At 38.0% G+C, this 21625-nt stretch overlaps 1 protein-coding gene across 8 annotated transcripts in view; it reads right to left on the bottom strand.

Annotated features, from left to right (window-relative positions):
* Positions 1-706: 706 nt before the first annotated feature.
* The window catches only part of LOC121877761 (alpha-sarcoglycan-like), a 42973-nt gene continuing 22054 nt past the window's right edge, over positions 707-21625 (bottom strand). For 7 of the 8 annotated variants that reach the window (XM_042383645.1, XM_042383672.1, XM_042383678.1 and 4 more), the window contains 4 exons: positions 14595-14789; positions 10894-10956; positions 8845-8889; positions 707-6944 (listed from right to left, as the gene is read on the bottom strand). In XM_042383645.1, coding sequence (XP_042239579.1) covers positions 8868-8889; positions 10894-10956; positions 14595-14789 — 280 coding nt within the window. In that variant the 3' untranslated portion in view covers positions 707-6944; positions 8845-8867. The remainder of the gene's footprint in view (positions 6945-8844; positions 8890-10893; positions 10957-14594; positions 14790-21625) is intronic. The other variant, XM_042383637.1, reaches the window with a different exon arrangement.

Raw genomic sequence — 21625 nt, 5'->3', positions numbered from 1 at the left:
TCATCTCACAATGACTTAATCTGTTTCATTTTTTCTGAGCTGGGATCTCATTGTTAACTTGATGATGAGCTGTAGATTATAAATTTAAAATTTAAAATTGATTCCCTGAATATGAGTAACCAAATGTTCCACCCCTCTCATTTGATGGGGTTCTAAATAAGACTCCATCCTATACATATATAACTAAGTGGTTCGGGACAAGGCAGGAACCTATCTCAGGGTTTCAACCATTGAGCTAGGACTTCAACCTTGTTTTATCCCTGATTCACAAGAAAAGGTGCAATTATGTGTCAATTTACACAGAACAATCAGGATTGTGTAGCCTGTCATCAGAATATCTTTCACCCAAGCAATGATATATCCTGACAGTAGTGTTCTAGCGGAAGTATCTCATAGGTCCCTAGTCTTCTCCCTATGGTTATAAAATAGGAATTCATGTTTGTCTTTCATTTTTAAGTTAAATAAAAATTTATTACAATATTTCTTTTCATAATTCTGTGTGTTCAGGATCCTTTTCATCAGATTTAACAAATAAATCAGTACTGTATGCTTATATGACAATGTGTGCAATGTATAGAAGAGAGTAAGACAGTACAGTACAGGGTATTTACAAGAATTTGAAGTTGCATAATGTTCTTAGGTATTTAAAAAATTTTGTATTGTTATGAGTTGCATGAATTTCAGTAGAATGTAAATGAGAATACTCTTAAATTTTATACATTTATAAACAGGTATTCATAGTACAGTATATTCAGCTTAAAATGTTTTTGCCAATTATAGAAACAATGTCACTTTACTGAAAACTGTAATTTATCTTAGTAAAAGTCATTGTTGTTATCAGTGATGGTTTAATTTCCAGTGAAACTATGATATTTAATAAGAAATGGGAACAGAAAAAGTTAAAAAAATGGCATCATCAATGTTTTAAGGCCATTTTCCACACTTGCATAGGTTAGCTGCGATTACATGCTGGCAGCTCTCCATGCTGAATAGACCTTTGTAGTCTCTCTTGTCCGGCTCTTAACTCTAATGTCATTTCTTACAACCTCTCACCTTGTCATTCTTGGCCTGCCCCTGGCTCTCCCCTCTACAATTAGACTTGCATCTCTTGACCTTGATCTCATCCATTCTCTCCACATGCCCAAATTAACTCTTACTTCTTGAACACAATGTGTATGGTTATTCACAGGTCAGAACTACTTGATGTGGCAAATCATTTAGACCTCCAGATTTATTAGGTATGATAGGTATTTAAAATTTTATGAGCAGTCACTTAGCATTTTGTTTGGTATATTATATCTGTACTACAATACAGTTTTCTAGGATGGTTACCATATCCTATTGATTATAGAAACTCTAACTACAGTACCACAAAATAGTAGCCATCATGACAGTGCCAGGGCACTTTTCAGTTAATGTCACGAAAGCCTGAAAATAAAATTGATCAAGTAAATATCTTATCACTGATAAATGTCCCTATGATAAAAAACAATATACAGTACTGTAGTATGTTCATTAGAAATTAGGAAACCAGATTTGTCTCGTGAGTAGTGACCAGCTTGCCAAATGACAACACAATATTTTTTCATTTTATACTTATTATTTTTATTTATTGCTAATATTTACTGGTGCAGTATATATCCCCCCCCACTTTTTTTATATTTACAAAGAATAGCTTCTTTCACATGCAAACCATCCTCTGGGTGACATGACACAGTTCATCCTGAAACATGGATGACCTAGGACCCAGATCAGAAAATTCTAAAAGCTGGTTCAGTCGGTACCAAGGTGCATCTCAACAGTGACCCAAAATACTATTTACCAGGACTCCTTCTCTGGTGCTCGGCAGCACAAATTATTACACAGTAATAAGGTGCTGTTAGCACCTTTCACTAGCACCTCCACTGATGGGATGACTGGGATATTCCCAGAGGTCCCATTTGACCTTTAGGGAGGTTGCTCAATTCACATGTCTAGACTGGCTGCCTATATAAGACCAGTACAGGCTCTCACTCTCCCTCCACTGCTCAAAGGCACTCTCTCTGTCCCTCTCTTCTCTTCTCTTCTCCCCCGCACTCTCTTTAGCCAAGCCTCTGCTCCTCCCAAGACTCCAGGGCTACAACTTCAGAATTGAAGCAGCTGATGTCTCCATCACTGCATCCCTGACATCTCACAAATCCAGCATGGCCCCACCAATGTCCTATGACTTCCTCTCAGTCCTCAGTACACCAAGAACTCCAGCACTATCTCCCTGAGTGTCATATGACTCCAGTATTCCCAGCAACTTCCCACATTCCTTGCATTCGATACTGATGTTCCAAAACTCCAGTGCTTCTTTTCTGGTTCCTACTGCTGTTGTAAGATTACTACAACTAGAGCATTGCCTCACCAAAGCATCCAGTGACTCCAGCATTTCCATCAACATCCCACAGTTTGAACTCCTTGTCCTGCCTTGTTGAGGTGGTATATGCCATACACTTCCACCATGCATCATTAAATTTTCTTTAATGTGGAACCTTCTTCTGGTTGGGATTATAAGACACTGGTAACCAATTTTGCTAAAATCTGTTATTTTCTCAGATGTCACACTTGAAACTTTAAATCTACAACAATAAATTGTATCACCTTAGTTTAATTATCTAAAACAAAAAATTAAAAATCAATTTTGCTACCAAAATTTAAAACCTATTACATTACTTTACTGCTGAACTGCAAAGTCATCTTTATCTTCATTTAGGGATTATCATACACATTCTCATCACTATTACAAATCCCATTAAATAATTTTCCCTGTAACATATTATATAAATGAACTGTAGGTTTGTGGAGTGTGCAGTACAGTACAATAAATATGCTACGACCAAACAACATCAAAACAACAAATCACATACTTGTACTGTATGTTATACAATAATTTTGCTTAAAACACACAATGCCACAACACTGAATCTATACTGTACTTCCTACAACAAACAATTAATCTGCAGACTGTCCTACATAATTTCAGAATGGTTAATATAAGTATATATATTATACAGTATATATTTTGGGGGTATAAATTTTGCCAACAAAGCTCAACTTCGAAATGTTGATCACATTAATGTATATCAACTCCAATGTAAAATATGTATATACAGGTACTTATAATATAAATGTAAAAAAATAAAATAAAATAAATAATGAAGTGATAATCGTGGTAACATTCTGATATGCTCTTACTAACATAATGTTACGTGTACTATTCCAGATGATACTAAATGTTACATAATACTTCCTTGAGATAAATGTTCAGTATATATCAGGTGCCACTAAGAGAACTCAGGCTCTCAATTGGATCAGCCATGACAATATTGTTAAAATTATCAACTCAGTATCTATTTTTCTGTCTAAATAAACCGTTTCAATATTGAATATTCAATATTTAGTCACAACATATAATAATATTTCCAACAATATACACTACAGTACAACTTTAAAACTCTGATAAATATTTGTTAACAGTACAGTATCATGTAATATTTTCTCTTCAACATGCTCCTTCGTGACCCTAAATACAAAAACCAAAGGTTGTGAGAACATTTCAGTTGGTAAATGCTATCTATTACTGTACAGCTTTCATATACTGTACAGTAAAACCTCGTCAACTTGGACTAATTGGGAGGAATGGGCAGTTTGAATAAGGTAATATGTTTACTTCATTGTACACAATGTATTGTCATCCATCCATATCATCTGGAGAGTAACTGAGTAAGAACATGTGATGCGGCCACAGTATCCACATGATCAGCAGATGACGCGCCACTCGTGTTGACATTTATTGATAACAAGGGAATCCATGTTTTCATTAGTGTATCAACTGTCTTCATTTGATATTTATTTATTAATCCTTAAAAAACTGATTGAATGAACTACCGTATACAGTACAGTATTAAAAAACCACATCATCTCTACTAAACAGCCACATCGTCTCCACTTCACACCCACATCATATCCACTTCACCTCATTCTACACAACCTGGGAGGCCACCCATGTGGCATACGTTGGGACTTGGGAACCTTCAAGAATCTTAGGGAAGTTTCTAGAACTTATGGGGGGATTTGTGGTTGCCCATCCATTTTGGATATTGTTCAATATGTATGAAAAAGTGTCCGGGGACGACCTCCTGTCAGAAAATCGCGGGGTCCGAGATAAAAGGGTCTGAGTTGGCGAGGGTTTACTGTAATTCAATATGCAGTACAGTATTTATTAAGTGGTCACATTCCATTTACTATGCTCTCATTGACCATTCTGGTAAAGGTATTTTCTGAGATTTCACATGTAATTATACAGTATTTACAATCACAGATTGGGAGAGATTTACATTATTAATACTCCCATGATCTGCTTTCAAATTATGCTAAATGGTATACGGTTTACTAATAAAAGAGAGTTATCATCAACCATTCAAACCCTTAAAATTATTAATACAATTATCTTAAAAATCTAAATCTAGAGGCAACATTAAACATTAACACTCACTCACCATGACTAGATATCTGCATCAATTTTAAGTCTCGTCCAATTGTCTTTTTCACATCACTCAAAAGAAAAAAATCATCAAAAAACCAGTACCTATACAGTAATTACGATTGACACTTGAGAGTTTGGCTCTCATGGTAATTCAAGACTAATTAGATACATGGAAACTCCTCCAAGTGCAAAGCCTGAGCACTTCAGTAGTATCTCAGCAGTCACGCCATACTTGTGCTGCATACTTTCCCTTTAAATTTCCTCTTATTGTCCCTCTCACACACCCCTGCCCCACACTGTGCAGTAATAATCGCCTATAAAATTGCTTGCAAAGTAATTATTAGTTTCTACTTGCTCTTTTTTTTCTAAACATTTTACTTATCCAAACTTGTAACCATTGTTTGTGTGTGAACTACTGGGGATGGGTTATTTATTCTAAATTTTTTTTACAGCCAAGCCATATGTATACACATACTAGCAAAATTCTGAACCCACCATAACATATGTAGATAATTATACTACCAATGGAATAACAGAAAAGAAAAATATATATAAAAGTAATTACTAAAACTAAAAAAGTGAATCATTTTGGAACAAATTCCAAATATTCCTTTTCTTTCTTTTTCAATTTTATCAACCTTATTATTATCCATATACATTTTCTGATTTCACCAATGTAAAGCTTAAAATTTTCCTTTTTTTGTGTAAAACACTACCGGTAATTCTCTTTACTAGGTACTTTGTTGGATAAAATACAAGTTGATTGTGTTGAAAACTAATAGAGTAATGCATAACTTCACATCAAAAATATTTTTTCTTTCTTAATTTGTTTTATCGTTTTATGTGAAAGAGCAAACAATTTTATGTAAAATGTGTTGGTTTCATATGGAAAAAAAAAGTGCCAAATAATTGATCCAAAGATATAAAAAGATACAATGCAGCTCTTCCACACCAGAAAGTCACAACTGATGTTACGAATAAGGTGCTGCACGAGAGTTAATTTCCACACTGTAATATTTTGTGCTTCCTTCATTATTACAGTATGACAATGTACCTTTTTTTTCAAGGTAGGTACCATACAGTTTAGTAAATTCATACATTACCATGATCAGATCACCTGAAAAATCTCCACCCCAACTTATTTCACCTCGAGAGGATGGGGTGGGGGTGGGGTTGGGTTGGTTTAGATTACCGTTAGTGTGGTTGATCTGTCGGTGAAATAAGCTGGGGTGGAGATACTTCAGGTTATTCCTGAAATCTTATAATGCCTTCACATGAAAATTTGTGTTACATGCAGCCTTCATTTTATACAACATATTTGCCTCATTACTTCATTCATATTACCCAGTAAATACAAAAAAATCTACATGTATCACCTATACCGGTAGTTCATAAATGACATTATTAAACAAAATATTTAAATATTTACTTTCTCATGCACTTTTAAATACAGTAACACCCTTTAATTTTATATCATCTTGCCTAAAAAAAGCAACACACAGGTATGGGATCATTTATCCAGTAAGCTTGGGGCTGCCAGATAAGGTTTCTTGTTGAATTTGGAGTACCAAGTCTAAAATGCACAAAATGTACAGTAAAGCCTTTGTAACTGACTGTGAAGCCTCTGTTCTGATAACTAAATTCACCCCTAAAAGCAGCTTTAACTGTACACAGTACAGTAACATTAAAACTTAAAATTGTAGGCAAATATACATCAAAAACAAAAAATATATAAATAACAAGAATTAAAGCATAAAAAGAGCAAACCTTATACAAGTTAATGTACAAACTGTGACGCAGTCGCCTCTAGCAACGGTGCTCCACTACAGACCCTCCAACCTCCACATACAGCTTCACGGTGGAAACCCATAGATACTTAAAACTATATACCTTATAAGTATTTCCTTTATTTTTGCACTTTATGTATTGTAGGATTGTTTGTGCGCATGAAAATTAGTAAAATTAACGAAGAAAATCATATACATCAACCCCAAATTAAGAGTTAAAAAAATAATACCATAACATACAGCTCACAGATGGGGAACAGTTAGAAATTTACCCACTTGTCCTGGGAATTACTTTGCACTCCTTTTAAATAAATAGTTCCAGAAAATAGCAGGGTTTTTTTAGTGTTTCGGATATTGAGACACTGGATAAAGAGTCCCATACCTGTAATGCAGTGCAATACCAGTTCTATATACAGTACTGTACTGTAATATATCTACATATCAAACGTATATATAACTTTTCAATCAACACAATTTGAATTTAGATACTGTACTATGGAATAAGACTTTTTAAATTCCATGTGTTTAAAAAAAAATCTTTAAATTGCTTCATACAATTACTGAAAGATGAAAAACCATAAAAAAATCTTCAACATTATTATTCCTTCTGATGTACAAACCTTTGAGAAGAAATAGTCACATCAAAACTGGAAATATATAGAAATATCCATTAATTACAAAATTATTGTATATTACAATCCTGCACTTTTATTTGAAAATTCAAATTAATTTTTTTGGAAATGAGTAAAATATATTTCCCTTCAATTGAAAAATCATGATGTTAAACCCAATTTGAATATTTGACACTTAAATAGACCAGAATCAGTAACCTTAAATACAGTCCAGTATTAACTTAAAATCAATGGGTTGAAATACTGTAATGAGAAACTTTCATTTGGCAATGTAGTACACCAGTAACCTCTCTTTTTTCCTGAAATTTTACACATTAATCTGGATTATTCACACCAACAGAGTGTTCTGAGGAACATTAAATGAAAGTAAAACTAACCAAATTTCCAGCAACACAATTCTGAATGCAATACAGGGGTGGGCAAATGCTGCTATACTTGCTCACCTCTGCAGATATCCATTTACCTTATTCAAAATGAAATGCATTGGTTTTACAGTGGTCCCTCGGTTAACGAATTACTTTCCATAAGATTCTTCAATTCGGTTAACGAACAAAAATTCGATTAACAAAATTCTTACAAAAACATATCAACATGTTTTGGCTTGCTCATCAGCTGGTAGGTTAGTCCGCCAATACAGTAATCGGTTCTAGGGCTTACATTCTTTCCCATTGGAGTAAATATCAAGAAGGTTGTGCTATTCAATATTTTTCCAAGTTTTAAATTAAAATTATTAGTCATTTTAACACTTATTTAACATAATTGCAGTACAGAGAACTAGTTTTTGGTGCGCCCATCAGCCACTTCACTCACCCACCAAGGCGTCTGTTTGTGTCTCTGTTCAGTGGAGGAAACATCTTGCTTGTGGCTCTCTTGAACACAGAGTATTTTTACGTTTTTAAAGTACAATTATTGGTCATTCTGAAATTTATTTAACATATTGATAATATACCTGTATAGCACAGTGCAGTGTTGATTTAAAGAAAGTAATCTTGAATTACACCTAGTCACTACAATATGCGTGAGAGGATAGTTACAAGTATACTGAGGTGGCAGCCATAGGAGGCGGACTAACAAGATGATGCTGCAGCTCATATTAAACCTGGAACAATTTTGTGCCAAGAAAAAAAAAATCACTTGGTTTCTTGTAGTAATGGGAACTTCATATTGTGCAAACTCAGTAAACCGTCGATAACTGGGCATTTGATAACTCGGAATTTCATATACCGGTAACTCGGCATGGATATGGTCTCGGAATGTATTAGTATAGCTCGGGAAATGTCGAGATACCTGTATATAAAATTATCTGGGAAAATCTCGGCATATCTGGCCACCTGCATCACCTACCATGCATCTGTATCACCTACTATGACTCTTCATTCGTCACCTGCAGTGCTGGTAAGTGTTACTTTTTTACATTTAGTAATTACATGTACTGTATAGGTATATGGATCGATAAATTTTTATTGTTGTATTTTTGTGGGAGGGGGAAGTGCCTCGATAAGTCAGAATTTGGGATAACTCAGCAAGGCCAGAACCCCATATGTGCTGAGTTATAAAGTGGGAATAACCTGTAGTTTTTTAAGTACAGTGTAACATACAGCCTGTATTTATTTTTAACCTTGAGCTGTACATTATAGAAATTTAGGTATGGCTTTCAGGGGTCACTTCCTCAAACCCCTATTATTTCCTATTACACCAAGACCCTGCCATCCACGGTCTTGCCAATCATACAAAAAATATAGAATGCAAGCCCCACAGTTGGTAAGGAATTACTACACTTAACAAATTTTTTTTTAGAAAAGTCTAAGCTAATCAGAATCACTTTTTATTTAAAAATTTAGACTAACAGAATTCTCATGGATTTTTTATAAAAATTTTGAACTACTGTATACTGTAAAAATACTTGAAACTGTACCTTTGGAAGGTTGCCATACATCTTCAACGTGTTGGTGTTGTTCCACTAGAAGTAAGAAAAACATTTTATACTATATTATGACTAACATACAAATATAGTACAGTACAGTACATCAATCATCCAGCATTTTTGAGAAACAAAAGACCAGCTGTTATTATTATTACTCAAAGTGGTGACTCACAGAGGTGTGCAAATTTAAATTTTTCAAAACAATGCTAATTTGAAATGACATAATTTAAAATATTAATTTATCGTTTTACTAATACAGTATATATGTTTAGAGAAAATAACTAAGGTAGGCTGAACTTTTATAGAACAGGGGCCCCCATATTTGCGGGGGTTAGGTTCTCAAAATGACCGCGAATTGCTAGATCCGCAAATAACATTTGCTGACCGGAGAAGGGTGTACATTTTTACTTGCGTACAAAGAAATGTATATTCCCTTTGTATGTTTGACCTTAGGACAATTATTTCTTTTACCCGTATTGTATATATGTATGCATGTGTAGACGCACACACAAATAAATAATAATGGGAAAATACTCTCACAAATAATTAGAAAAAATGTATTAAAAAATGTGAGTCTACCCTCAAGTTCGTGCTTTATTAATAAAGTAATAAAGCACGGACTTGAGGGTAGAATGTATTTACAATACAGGTAAAGGAAATTACTATCTCTAGAACGAATGGCTGCCTGTCCCAGCAGCAAAACTGACGGCAGCTTTAAAACTATTCACAGACATTCTTGGGTACATCCAGTGTCATCCGCGAATAATAGAGGACCGCGAAATAAAAATCCGCGAATTTAGGGGGCCCCCTGTACTGCACAATATTCATTACCATAAAATATGTGCCTTTTTGATGGTCAGGAGTGAAAAGAAAAGGAAACCCACCCATTAACAGAGATCTCCCAATAACAGAAAAAGCTTGAACAAATTAGTCCATTATTGGGAGGGTTTATTGTATACTGTACATAAATTAAGAAATAAAGTACAGGTAGTTCTGCTATAACGCGATAATTGTGTTCTTGTAAAATATCGTGTTATAGAAAATCGCGTAATAGAAATAACAGGGCTTATGGAGAAAATAGGGTTAGGTGCAGATTACTCGAAATCGAAAAAATTTAGTATTTAGCCTAACACAAAGGATAGCACAGTCTAAATAAATGTTACATTCATATCTAATAATGAAATCATACAGTAAATTTAACACTTTACCTTGAAAAAATATGAATGTAACTTGATGGGGGAGAAGGGTGATTTTGAGGTTGATAACATTGAGCTTCTCTTCAAGTGTTATATCCTTTCTTTTACGATAATCACCGGGAATTCTATCATCAGAGCGCCTTTTGGAGATATTCTTCTTTACCATATTCACAGTTAATACCACAAAATTGGAGAAATAGTAAGCAAAAATCGCGTTATAGCAAACAAGCGTTCGCGTTATACAAATATTGTTCCGAATTCATAAATCGCGTTAGAGCAAATTCACGTTATCAAAACACGCGTTATAGCAGAACTCCCTGTATGAACAAATATCCTGAAGGTTAGAGGATTTGTTCCCCCAGTTAACACAGAACAAAATCTAGTACAGTACAGTAATTTCCTCATTAACCGGAATCTTTGTTCTACAGAACTTTCCATCACGTACCTGTAAAAAAAAATTTTTGCGTTCTGAGAAAAATTTCTCCGTTCCGGGTATTTGAATGAATTTCTAAACAATTGCCTCACGCTCAGACTCATGCCGAGCACTAATTATTATAATTTTACACATATGGATGGGTTTTATTCATATTTTAATTAGAAATTAACATGATTTTGATTCACGAACTAACCGACTCATGACCAGAGTACAGGAATGTAATTCAGCGATAACTCAGGGATGATTCATAGCAGTCATGATGAAAAATATATACAGTATATGCTGTATATAAATCCATCCATTATGTAAAAAGTACTGTCCTATTCTACTTCTGCTGACTGAGTTATATAATGCTGGTATATTTAAATAATTTTCTACCAATGAAGGAAACCCTAGAGCTAAACTTACTTCCTCTGATATGGCGGTGGATCTGGCCGAGACAATGTGGCATAGTCTTCAAAACGTCGGCTGCTGTAAAAGACATCATTATTAGCTTTGAGATACAGAATATTATTATTATTTTTTTTTACGGGAATTAGCCCACCCGGGCACGGGTCGAACGACCCACAACGGGACCTAGGGAGCAAAAAAATAAGAACAGAAAGAAATTAAAATTACAGAAGAAAAAGTTATACACTACTGTGCTAATCTACACCAGGAAAATGCCGGAAAACCAGCCTTTTAAAGTGAGACAGATTGTATAAGTATGGAAACACAGAAGAAGGCAGAGCGGGCAAGATGTGTGTTACAAGCCCAAGGCCTTGCCGGCGGTACACAGGATGCCAAATCCACCGAACATTGCCCGTTAAAGTACCTGTAAAAGAGAGAGAGAGAGTAAAGCAACATTGCAGCAAAGAGAAAGGGAAGAAAGGTTGTCAACTAAAGGAGGAGAGTTAATAAGACAAAATGCCTTTGATTCCAGAATGAAGGAATATAAAAGTACAGTACTGTAATCCTAAAAATAATTAAAAGTATAATGGAAGTAATACAATTAAGACTTTAGCCTTGAAACTCACAAAACATCTTCTAGTGTTGTACAGTACTACCTTTGATAAGAATGAATCATGTGAAACTACCTTTGTTAGGAATATATAATTAAAATCAAGGACTGACACTGTAAATCCCATTTTATGGTTAGTAGAGACAAATGTATTTAGCAATGAAGTCTAGGGTGGCAGTTCTCAATCTTTCTCTCATCAATCCCTTTCTTTGTAGCTACTATGCAATAACGCAGTCACACACGCACACACGCGCACACACACACACACACACATCCTTGACCACCGGAGGGTCAAGACCTACCAGGCGCTGCTGAGCAGCGGCCTCCCTTGGCCATGTTCGGCCCATTCCTTAAGTCCCTCTCCCCGACCATCCTCACCACCGGGATATCAACATAATCAAAAGTGACAATTTCTTTTCGGAAAGAAGTGGGATCAGTGTTGAACAATGATGAACAGTGTTTAAGCCAGTGAATTCAGTACCAGTGAGAGCTGTGACCCACCAGTGGGATAAGCACCCCTGGGAACTGACCACCATCTTCTGACCAGGTGCTAATCAGTCCACCCTGGGAACAACAGTGGATCCGCTTCACACCTGACTCCTAGATAAAACAGCACCACCCAGCAGAGTGAGGTACTGTGACACCACCCCACACCACCCAGTGTACCCATGACCACATGAGGTCCTTTATATTAACACCTATGGACGAGTTACTGAACCACGTCAACACCACTCCACTCGGTGTCTCCATGACCCCGTGAGGTCCTTCATAGCAACACCTACGGACGAGTTACTGCACCTCAAGGCCATGTGACCTCACAATATGGCAAGAGACCAGCCCGGGCCATCAGCTGCAAGCTATAAAAATTTGTATGTTCAATTCATGTTCCTTCTCTTTTCAGTAATGAAAGCTTTTGTTAAACAACCCACCCACCCCATGTCTTTGTATGTAATAAGTCATTTTTGTCTAATGTATAATTCAGCCTTCGGGCTGCAGAACTTTCTCAATAAACCATTAATATCTCTCACACACACACTTCATCCTTGACCACCGACGGGTCAGACGCACCTGACGCTGCTCAGCAGCAGCCAAGTCAACTGTTATGTTAGCCCATACCAACTCCCTCCCCTGAACCCTCCTCCCCACCGGAATACCAACAAGTTCTCGCCAGAAGTTACTATTTCATTTGGGAAAGGAATGGAACCAGTGTTAAATAGTGGTGAACAGTGCTTAAGTCAGTGAAAAACAACTCGGCAGTTGAGTCTGAGCCAAGCTAACCTTCACACAGTGAGGTCCCAGGTACCCAGTGATAATTCCCCTGAGACTCCACGATAGAAAGGCCTGGGACCACACCTCACCCACTTGAGTGAGTGAATTCCTGTGACAACGGACCACGTGGTGTCCCCATTATGCACGACACCGCACAGTGAATGAGTTGCTACAGCATCATGTGAAGTTTCTCATAATACCTGCGAGGGAATTACTGCACCACGTGATGCCCCTCATAACACCATCCGTGAGGGAATTACTAAGCCATGTGATGCCCCTTATAACACCCTCTGTGAGGGAATTACTACACCACATCAGGCCCCTCATAACACCATCTGTGAGGGAATTACTACACCACATCAGGCCCCTCATAACACCATCTGTGAGGGAAGTACTACACCACATCAGGCCCCTCATAACACCATCTGTGAGGGAATTACTACATTATCAGGCCCCTCATAACACCATCTGTGAGGGAACTACTACATCATCAGGCCCTTCGTAACACTATCTGTGAGGGAATTACTACATCATCAGGCCCCTCATACACCATCTGTGAGGGAACTACTACATCATCAGGCCCTTCGTAACACCATCTGTGAGGGAATTACTACATCATCAGGCCCTTCGTAACACCATCTGTGAGGGAATTACTACACCATGCCAAGCCCCTCATAACACCACCTGTGGGGGAACTAGTACTCCACGTGATGCCCCTCATAACGCCATCTGTGAGGGAGTTACTACACTACGTGTCTGCTGTTCAACACCTCAGCTCACATGATCTACGTGTGTAAACATTAATCTGTATGTTCACTGTATATGTTCCTTCACCTTTCTCTAATGAAGGCTTTTGTTAAACCACCAATGTATGTAATAAGTCATTTATGTCCAATGTATATTTTCAGCCTTCGGGCTGCAAACTTTTTCAATAAACCGTTTATTATTATTATTTTTATTAGCACGCACGCACGCACGCACGCACGCACGCACGCACGCATGCATGCACGCACACGCACACACACACACACACACACAGAGGATTATTCACAAAGTTGTAGTCGCGAACAAAACTTCTTTCCCTTTGATGAATGAGTCTCCGAACTTACTTAACCTGGCTGCGGTTGTGCTGGTTCATCTCATCTGGGGTCGACACTGCTTCATTTCGGGAGGGAGAGAACTTTTGACCCCGACTGTACGTAAAATGGCAGGGTGTATTCCTGGGACAATTCTAAACCACAAAGTTCATATTACAAAATGTTGGAATCTGCATAGTTTTGTTGAGGAACTGAAGGAAAAAAAACACAATAAAAATCTATTATTATGGAGTGGTATCACAGCTTTAAATACTGTGATACCAAGGCAGGTGGAGGAAATTCTTAATATTTACTCTAAGTAATAACGGAGCTGCATCTTCTACAGATCTATGTGCATAAAATTACACAAATCTGTGGCTGTTTCACTCTAACCTCACTCTCTTTCATGTGTTGTAGCTATGAAACTATTGCATGCAGATTCCGACATTTTGTTATACTGTACATATACTGAAATGTTTTTCCTATAACTTTTATAGTTTCATTATATGTAAGAATGGTAACACGCATAGCCATCTCAAAGGCCATAGCTGACTGGAGACGTGTGTTATGTTTTGAGTTGTGCACTTCATTCTGATTGGTTGAAAAAAAAACAAAAAACAATCATGGTGATGCATTCTTGTTGGATTCCATTAATTTCTTTTTTTTCATTATTTTTCTTAATTTCCAAAGCCATTATAGCGAGAGGTATATCTGTACTCAGTAAGTAGCTATGTTGTAAAAATGAGCTTAACTGCTATCCTTACCTAAGCGTTGAGTTTCTAGGAAGAGTGGAAGAAGGGCTAGCTGTCCGTGATCGAGTTAGGGTGTCAGCTTGGGTTGTAGTTGTAGCAGTGGAAGGATGAGGCGAATGTTCACGACCCTTTAGTGTACGAAGAGCCTCTGTGGCTCGGTGGATGCTGGCATACTGAACCATTTGGATATCTTGGCCCGTTGGGATGCTGTCACAATAGATTAGCTATAACACTATAAATAGTATGGTTTTGTGTATTGTAATTTCACCTATGACTAAGAAAATTTATGAAAAAGAAGCCAATGATCTATTGGTGAAAATACAAAATATCAAAGATCTAACGCTAGTATTGAGAGTACAAAATATACATCTTTTCATATCTATTTATAAATTAGTCTGGATTCATCAACTTTGTGTAGCCAGCATGCCTATAATTGTAAAACCAAGGTCCCAGTGTCTCAACTTTTGGGGATTTAAAAATCAAATTAATTAAAGAATTAAATTATCCCTCATTTGCATATTAGGGTCCTGAATTATAACCACTTGGCAATGAGTACCCAAAAAAAAAAAAAAAAAAAATTCTGTAAGTTTACACAAAGATTTGTTCATTTGTTTGTTAACATCAGGTAAAATGGGTTTAGTGAGGTACAACTCCAGATCCAGCACCTTAACTTACCAAAGGAAGTATGGAAGATGTCAAGCTGCTCAAATTAAGACTTGGTTATGAAATGAAATTTTAGGATCAATTCTCAACTTATAACCTTACACCTGGATTAAGTAACTATGAATACTAAGGCAAGCTAGAAAGGAAGGTTAGAGGTACAGTACCAACAAACTCCATGCGCTCTGTTCAACTTGCAACCCCAGTTTGAGTGATCCTACAATACTAATCTCATGCTTGGTTCTAGATATAAAGGAACAGACCAAAGGCTACCCAAGTACCCATGGCTACACAACCTGTAATAACTGTTACTCATGTGATCTCTGGTATGCAGGTGATGGATAGTCAAATCCTTTAATGCAATAGTTTTAAAAGAATCACAAAGGTCTGGGTTTTAAAACCAGAAAGTGCAGTACGCTTAATCCCTACACCCCGGTTATCGCTACAAAACGCACGCCTTTTCGCGGCATTGTTTGAATGCCCAGCACAGGTTATCATGTTCCAGCGTGACTATTGTGCGTCACGCCACACGCAGGGTAGCGTGGGTGGGCTCAGTGCAGTTAGTACGCATTAGCCTGTCACCATGGAGAGTCGTCTGTCAACCCCTTGCGCTTGCTCGCCTTCCGCATCTTCCAGGGTCTTATTTTCTTCAGTTTCAGGTGGATAACTGACATTATGGGTGTAAACACTGACAACAATGCCGTCTCTTATCCTTTTGTGTGATTTAATATTCTATGTAGTGTTATTAATGAATTGTATTATTCATTTCGCATATATAAAGATTAATTCAATCAAATACTGTACATATTCAGTAATAAACAATAATGAATCTTTTGTACATATTCTTAAAAAGATAAATGATGCGGTATCCTTAAATGCGCACGTATATGTTGGCGTTCACAATCCATCTCTTTTTTTTTTCTTTGCCATTAGTGGTTAGCTACTTCTATTGTTCCATTTATTAACATTAAATAACATTACTTAAAACATATATATATATTCAATTTTTTTTTCATTAATTTTACTACAGCTACAACCAGGGTCTTATTTCCTTCATTTTCTCGTGTAGAACTATCGTCCCAGGCTCCCGGCTGTAAACACAAATGAAAACAATGGCGTCCCATCTCCTCTTGTGTGAACGTATTATTATTCATTTATATTGCATAAGGTGCTTTCAGAAACATTATTTAAAGAATATAGTTAGCAATTTTCATTAATTGTATTGTTTTGGGGGGAAAAGAGGGTAGGTATAAAACACACAAAAGATATGAAAAGGTCACACTTGGGAACGCATCTCATTATTATTGCTTTATTTTAATGGTAATTAATGATTCGCAATACAATGATTCACCTTACACTGCAATATTGAAGGACACATTAACGTCGTTATTCGAGGCTTTACTGTATATACCCAAAAAAATTATTTACAAGTAAATAAAATTTTTTTTATTTCACTGAGGTCGGCAACACCAGCATTGCCAGCTTCACCCAGCTGTCCCAGCGTCTGCCCGCCCTCACGCAGTCACAGTAGCGTTCACAGTACAGTAGGCATGTGTGGACTGAGGCTTCTCAGAGAAACGGGTGTCTGAGGCGGGAAAGGGTGGCGTCTGTTTTCCGCACCGCACACGGGAATATCGAAAATGACACGAAATTTTAATTTTTGTTTTTAACGGATATTTTATATGTATTTAAATTTTTGGTAAAAAAAAAAAGCGAATGGTCAAAACCGTGATAAAAAAAAATGCGAAAAACACGGGAGTACTGTATAACAAATAATAGTAAATTAAAAATATTTTATCCATCAAGAAGACAACCAAATCTTTCCGCCATATACAGTATATATAATAATACATAGAACCGAAAAAAGTTTTAATAAAACACAATCAGACTCAGAGAATCTGTCAAATACTCAATGACTAATTCAATGATGTACACCTAATAATGACAGCACATTGGAAGGAGAAGAAATATAAAGGGTAGCAGATAAGCTGAGGCTCAATTAGCATAAGACTAGTGGTGGTCTCTGTTAGCATAAGACTAGCGGTGGTCTCTGTTAACATAAGACTAGTGGTGGTCTCTGTTAGCATAAGACTAGTGGTGGTCTCTGTTAACATAAGACTAGTGGTGGTCTCTGTTAACATAAGACTAGTGGTGGTCTCTTCAGTTATTAAGTGGATTCAGTGGTGGCCCCTACAACATAAGACTAGTGGTACTTTTGCTTAGCATAAGACTAGTGGTGGTCTCTGTTAGCATAAGACTAGGCAGGTCTCTGTTAACACAAGACTAGTGGTGGTCTCTTGTTAGCATAAGGCTAGTGGTGGTCTCTGTTAACATAAGACTATGGGTGGTCTCTGCTAGCATAAGACTAGTGGTGGTCTCTGTTAGCATAAGACTAGGCAGGTCTCTGTTAGCATAAGACTAGTGGTGGTCTCTCGTTAACATACAAGATCAGTGGTAGTCTCTTGGGTTAGCATAAGACTAGTGGTGGTTCCTGTTAACATAAGACTAGTGGTGGTCTCTGTTAAGTATAAGACTAGTGGTGGTCTCTACAACATAAGCATTAGTGGTGGTCTCTCTAACATAAGACTAGTGGTGGTCTCTGCTAACATAAGACTAGTGGTGGTCTCTGTTAAGTATTAAGACTAGTGGTGGCCCCTGTTAACATAAGACTAGTGGTGGTCTCTGTTAGCATAAGACTAGTGGTAGTCTCTGTTAACATAAGACTAGTGGTGGCCCCTGTTAGCATAAGACTAGTGGTGGTCTCTTGTTAGTATAAGACTAGTGGTGGTCTCTGTTAACATAGGTCTCTGGCTAACATAAGACTAGTGGTGGTTCCTGTTAGCATAAGACTAGTGGTGGTCTTCGTTAACATAAGATTAGTGGTGGTCTCTCGTTAACATAAGACTAGGTGGTGGCCCCTGTTAACATAAGACTAGTGGTGGTCTCTCTGTTAGCATAAGACTAGGCGGTGGCCCTGTTAACATAAGACTAGTGGTATCTCTGTTAGCATAAGACTAGTGGTGGCCCTTGCTAACATAAGACTAGTGGTAGTCTCTGTTAACATAAGACTAGTGGTGGTCTCTCTGTTACAATATGACTAGTGGTGGTCTTGTTAGCATAAGACTAGTGGTGGCCCTGTTAGCATAAGACTAGTGTGGTCTTCAGTACAAGACTGGTGGTGGCCCCTGTTAACATAAGACCAGTGGCAGGCCCTGTTAGCATAAGGCTAGTGGTGGTCTCTGTTAACATAAGACTAGTGGTGGTCTCTGCTAGCATAAGACTAGTGGCGGTCTCTGTTAGCAAGGACTAGTGGTAGTTCTCGTTAGCATAAGACTAGTGGTGGTCTCCTTGCTAACATAAGACTAGTGGTGGTCTCTGTTACATAAGACTAGTGGTGGCCCTCTGTTAACATAAGACTAGGTGGTGGTCTCTCTGTTAAGTATAAGACTAGTGGTGGTCTCTGTTAACATAAGACTAGTGGTGGTCTCTGTTAACATAAGACTAGTGGTGGCCCCTAAGCTAACATAAGACTAGTGGGTGGGTCTCTGTTAGTATACATGATCAGTGGTGGTCTCTGTTAGCATAAGACTAGGGGTGGTGGTCTCGTTAACATAAGACTAGTGGTGGCTCCTGTTAACATAAGACTAGCTAGTGGTGGTCTCTTGCTAGCATAAGACTAGTGGTGGCCCTGTTAGCATAAGACTAGTGGTGGTCTCTGCCAGCATAAGACTAGTGGTGGTCTCTGTTAACATAAGACTTGAAAGTAGTATTCCCAGGTTAGCATAAGGTTAGTGGTGGTCTCTGTTAACATAAGACTAGTGGTGGTCTCTGCTAGCATAAGACTAGTAGGTCTCTGTTAGCATAAGACTAGTGGTGGCTCCCTGTTAGCATAAGACTAGTGGTGGTCTCTGTTAACATAAGACTAGTGGTGGTCTCTTGTTAGCATAAGACTAGTGGTGGTCTCTGTTAACATAAGACTAGTGGTGGTCTCTGTTAGTATAAGACTAGTGGTGTCTCTCACAATATAAGACTAGTGGTGGTCTCTCGTTAAATATATAAGACTAGGTGGTGGCCCTGTTAACATAAGACTAGTGGTGGTCTCTGTTAGCATAAGACTAGTGTGTCTCCTAAGCACATAAGACTAGTGGTGGTCTCCCTGTTAGCATAAGACTAGTGGGTGGTCTCTGTTAACATGGGCACAGGTGGTGGTCTCTGTTAGCATAAGACTAGTGGTGGTCTCTGTTAGTATAAGATTAGTGGTGGTCTCTGTTAACATAAGACTAGTGGGTGGTCTCTGTTAACATAAGACTATGGTGGTCTCTGTTAGCATAAGACTAGTGGTGGCCCTGTTAACATAAGATTGGTGGTGGTCTCTAATATAAGACTAGTGGTGGTCTCTGTTAACATGGACTAGTGGTGGTCTCTGCTACATAAGACTAGTGGTGGTCTCTGTTAACATATAAGACTATGGTGGCTCCTGTTAGCATAAGACTAGTGTAGGTCTTCGTTAACATAAGACTAGTGGTGGTCTCTGTTAACATAAGATCAGTGGTGTCTCTGTTAACATAAGACTAGTGAAATTTTGTTAGCATAAGAGACTAGTGGTGGTCTCTCGTTAACATAAGACTAGTGTGGTCTCTGCTAGCATAAGACTAGTGGTGGTCTCGTTAGCATAGGACTAGTGGTGGTCTCTGTTAACATAAGACTAGTGGTGGTCTCTTGTTAAACATAAGACTAGTGGTGGTCTCTGTTAGCATAAGACTAGTGGTGTCTCTTGTTAGGGCATATAAGATTAGTGGTGGTCTCTGTTAACATAAGACTAGTGGTGGCCCCTGTTAACATAAGACTAGTGTGGTCTCTGTTAGCATAAGACTAGTGGTGGTCTCTGTTAGCATAAGACTAGTGGTGGTCTCTGTTAGCATAAGACTAGTGGTTGTGTCTTGTTAGCATAAGACTAGTGGTGTAGGTCTCTCTGTTAGCATAAGACTAGTGGTGGTCTATGTTAGCATAAGACTAGTGGTGGTCTCTGTTACAGCATACATTCAGTGGGTAGTCTCGTTAACATAAGACTAGGTGGTGGCTCTGTTAAACATAAGACTAGTGGTGGTCTCTGTTAGTATAAGACTAGGGTGGTGGTCTCTGTTAGCATATGACTAGTGGTGCCCTGTTAGCATAAGACTAGTGGTGGTCTCTTGTTAGCATGAGACTAGGTGGTGGTCTCTGTTAACATAAGACTAGTGGTGGTCTCTTGCTAGCATGTAAGACTAGTGGTGGCCCCTGTTAGCATAGCACTATGGGTGGTCTCTGTTAGCATAAGACTATGGTTGGTCTCTGTTAGCATAAGACTAGTGGTGGTCTCTGTTAGCATAAGACTAGTGGTGGTCTCTGTTAGCATAAGACTAGTGGTTGGTCTCTGTTAGCATAAGACTAGTGGTGGCTCCTGTTAGCATAAGACTAGCGGTGGTCTCGTTAGTATAAGACTAGTGGTGGTCTCTAACATAGACTAGTGGTGGTCTCTGTTAACATAAGACTAGTGGTGGTCTCTGTTAACATAAGACTAGTGGTGGTCTCTGTTAGCATAAGACTAGTGGTTGGTCTCTGTTAGCATAAGACTAGTGGTGGCCCTGTTAGCATAAGACTAGGTGGTCTCTGTTAACATAAGACTAGTGGTGGTCTCTGTTAACATAAGACTAGTGGTGGTCTCTGTTAGTATAAGACTAGTGGTGGTCTCGTTAGCATAAGAGACTAGTGGTGGTCTCTGTTAACATAAGACTAGTGGTGGTCTCTGTTAACAAGACTAGTGGTAAATTCTGCTAGTATAAGACTAGTGGTGGTCTCTGCTAAGACTAGTGGTGGCCCTGTTAACATAAGACTAGTGCGGTCTCTGCTAACATAAGATTAGTGGTGGTCTCTGTTAACATAAGACTAGTGGTGGTCTCTTAGCATAAGACTAGTGGTGGTCTCTGTTAACATAAGACTAGTGGTGGTCTCTGTTAGTATAAGACTAGGTGGTGGTCTCTTGCCAGCATAAGACTAGTGGTGGTCTCTGCTAGCATAAGACTAAGTGGTATCTGCCAATATAAGATCGTGGTCTCTGTTAACATAAGACTAGTGGTGGTCTCTGTTAGCATAAGACTAGTGGTGGCCCCTGTTAACATAAGACTAGTGGTGTATTCTCGCTAGCAAGACTAGTGGTGGTCTCTGTTAACATAAGATTCGGGGTGGTGGTCTCTGTTAACATAAGACTAGTGGTGGTCTCTTGTTAGCACATAAGACTAGTGGTGGTCTCTGTTATATAAGACTAGTGGTGGTCTTGGCTAGCATAAGACTAGTGGCAAGTCTTAAGCTACCATAAGACTAGTGGTGGCCCCTGTTAGCACAAT

The sequence above is a fragment of the Homarus americanus genome, unplaced genomic scaffold (genome assembly GCF_018991925.1).
Source record: "Homarus americanus isolate GMGI-L3 unplaced genomic scaffold, GMGI_Hamer_2.0 scaffold33468, whole genome shotgun sequence".
In the NCBI taxonomy this organism is placed as follows: Eukaryota; Metazoa; Arthropoda; class Malacostraca; order Decapoda; family Nephropidae; genus Homarus; species Homarus americanus.
This window is presented reverse-complemented; position numbering and strand designations above follow the sequence as displayed.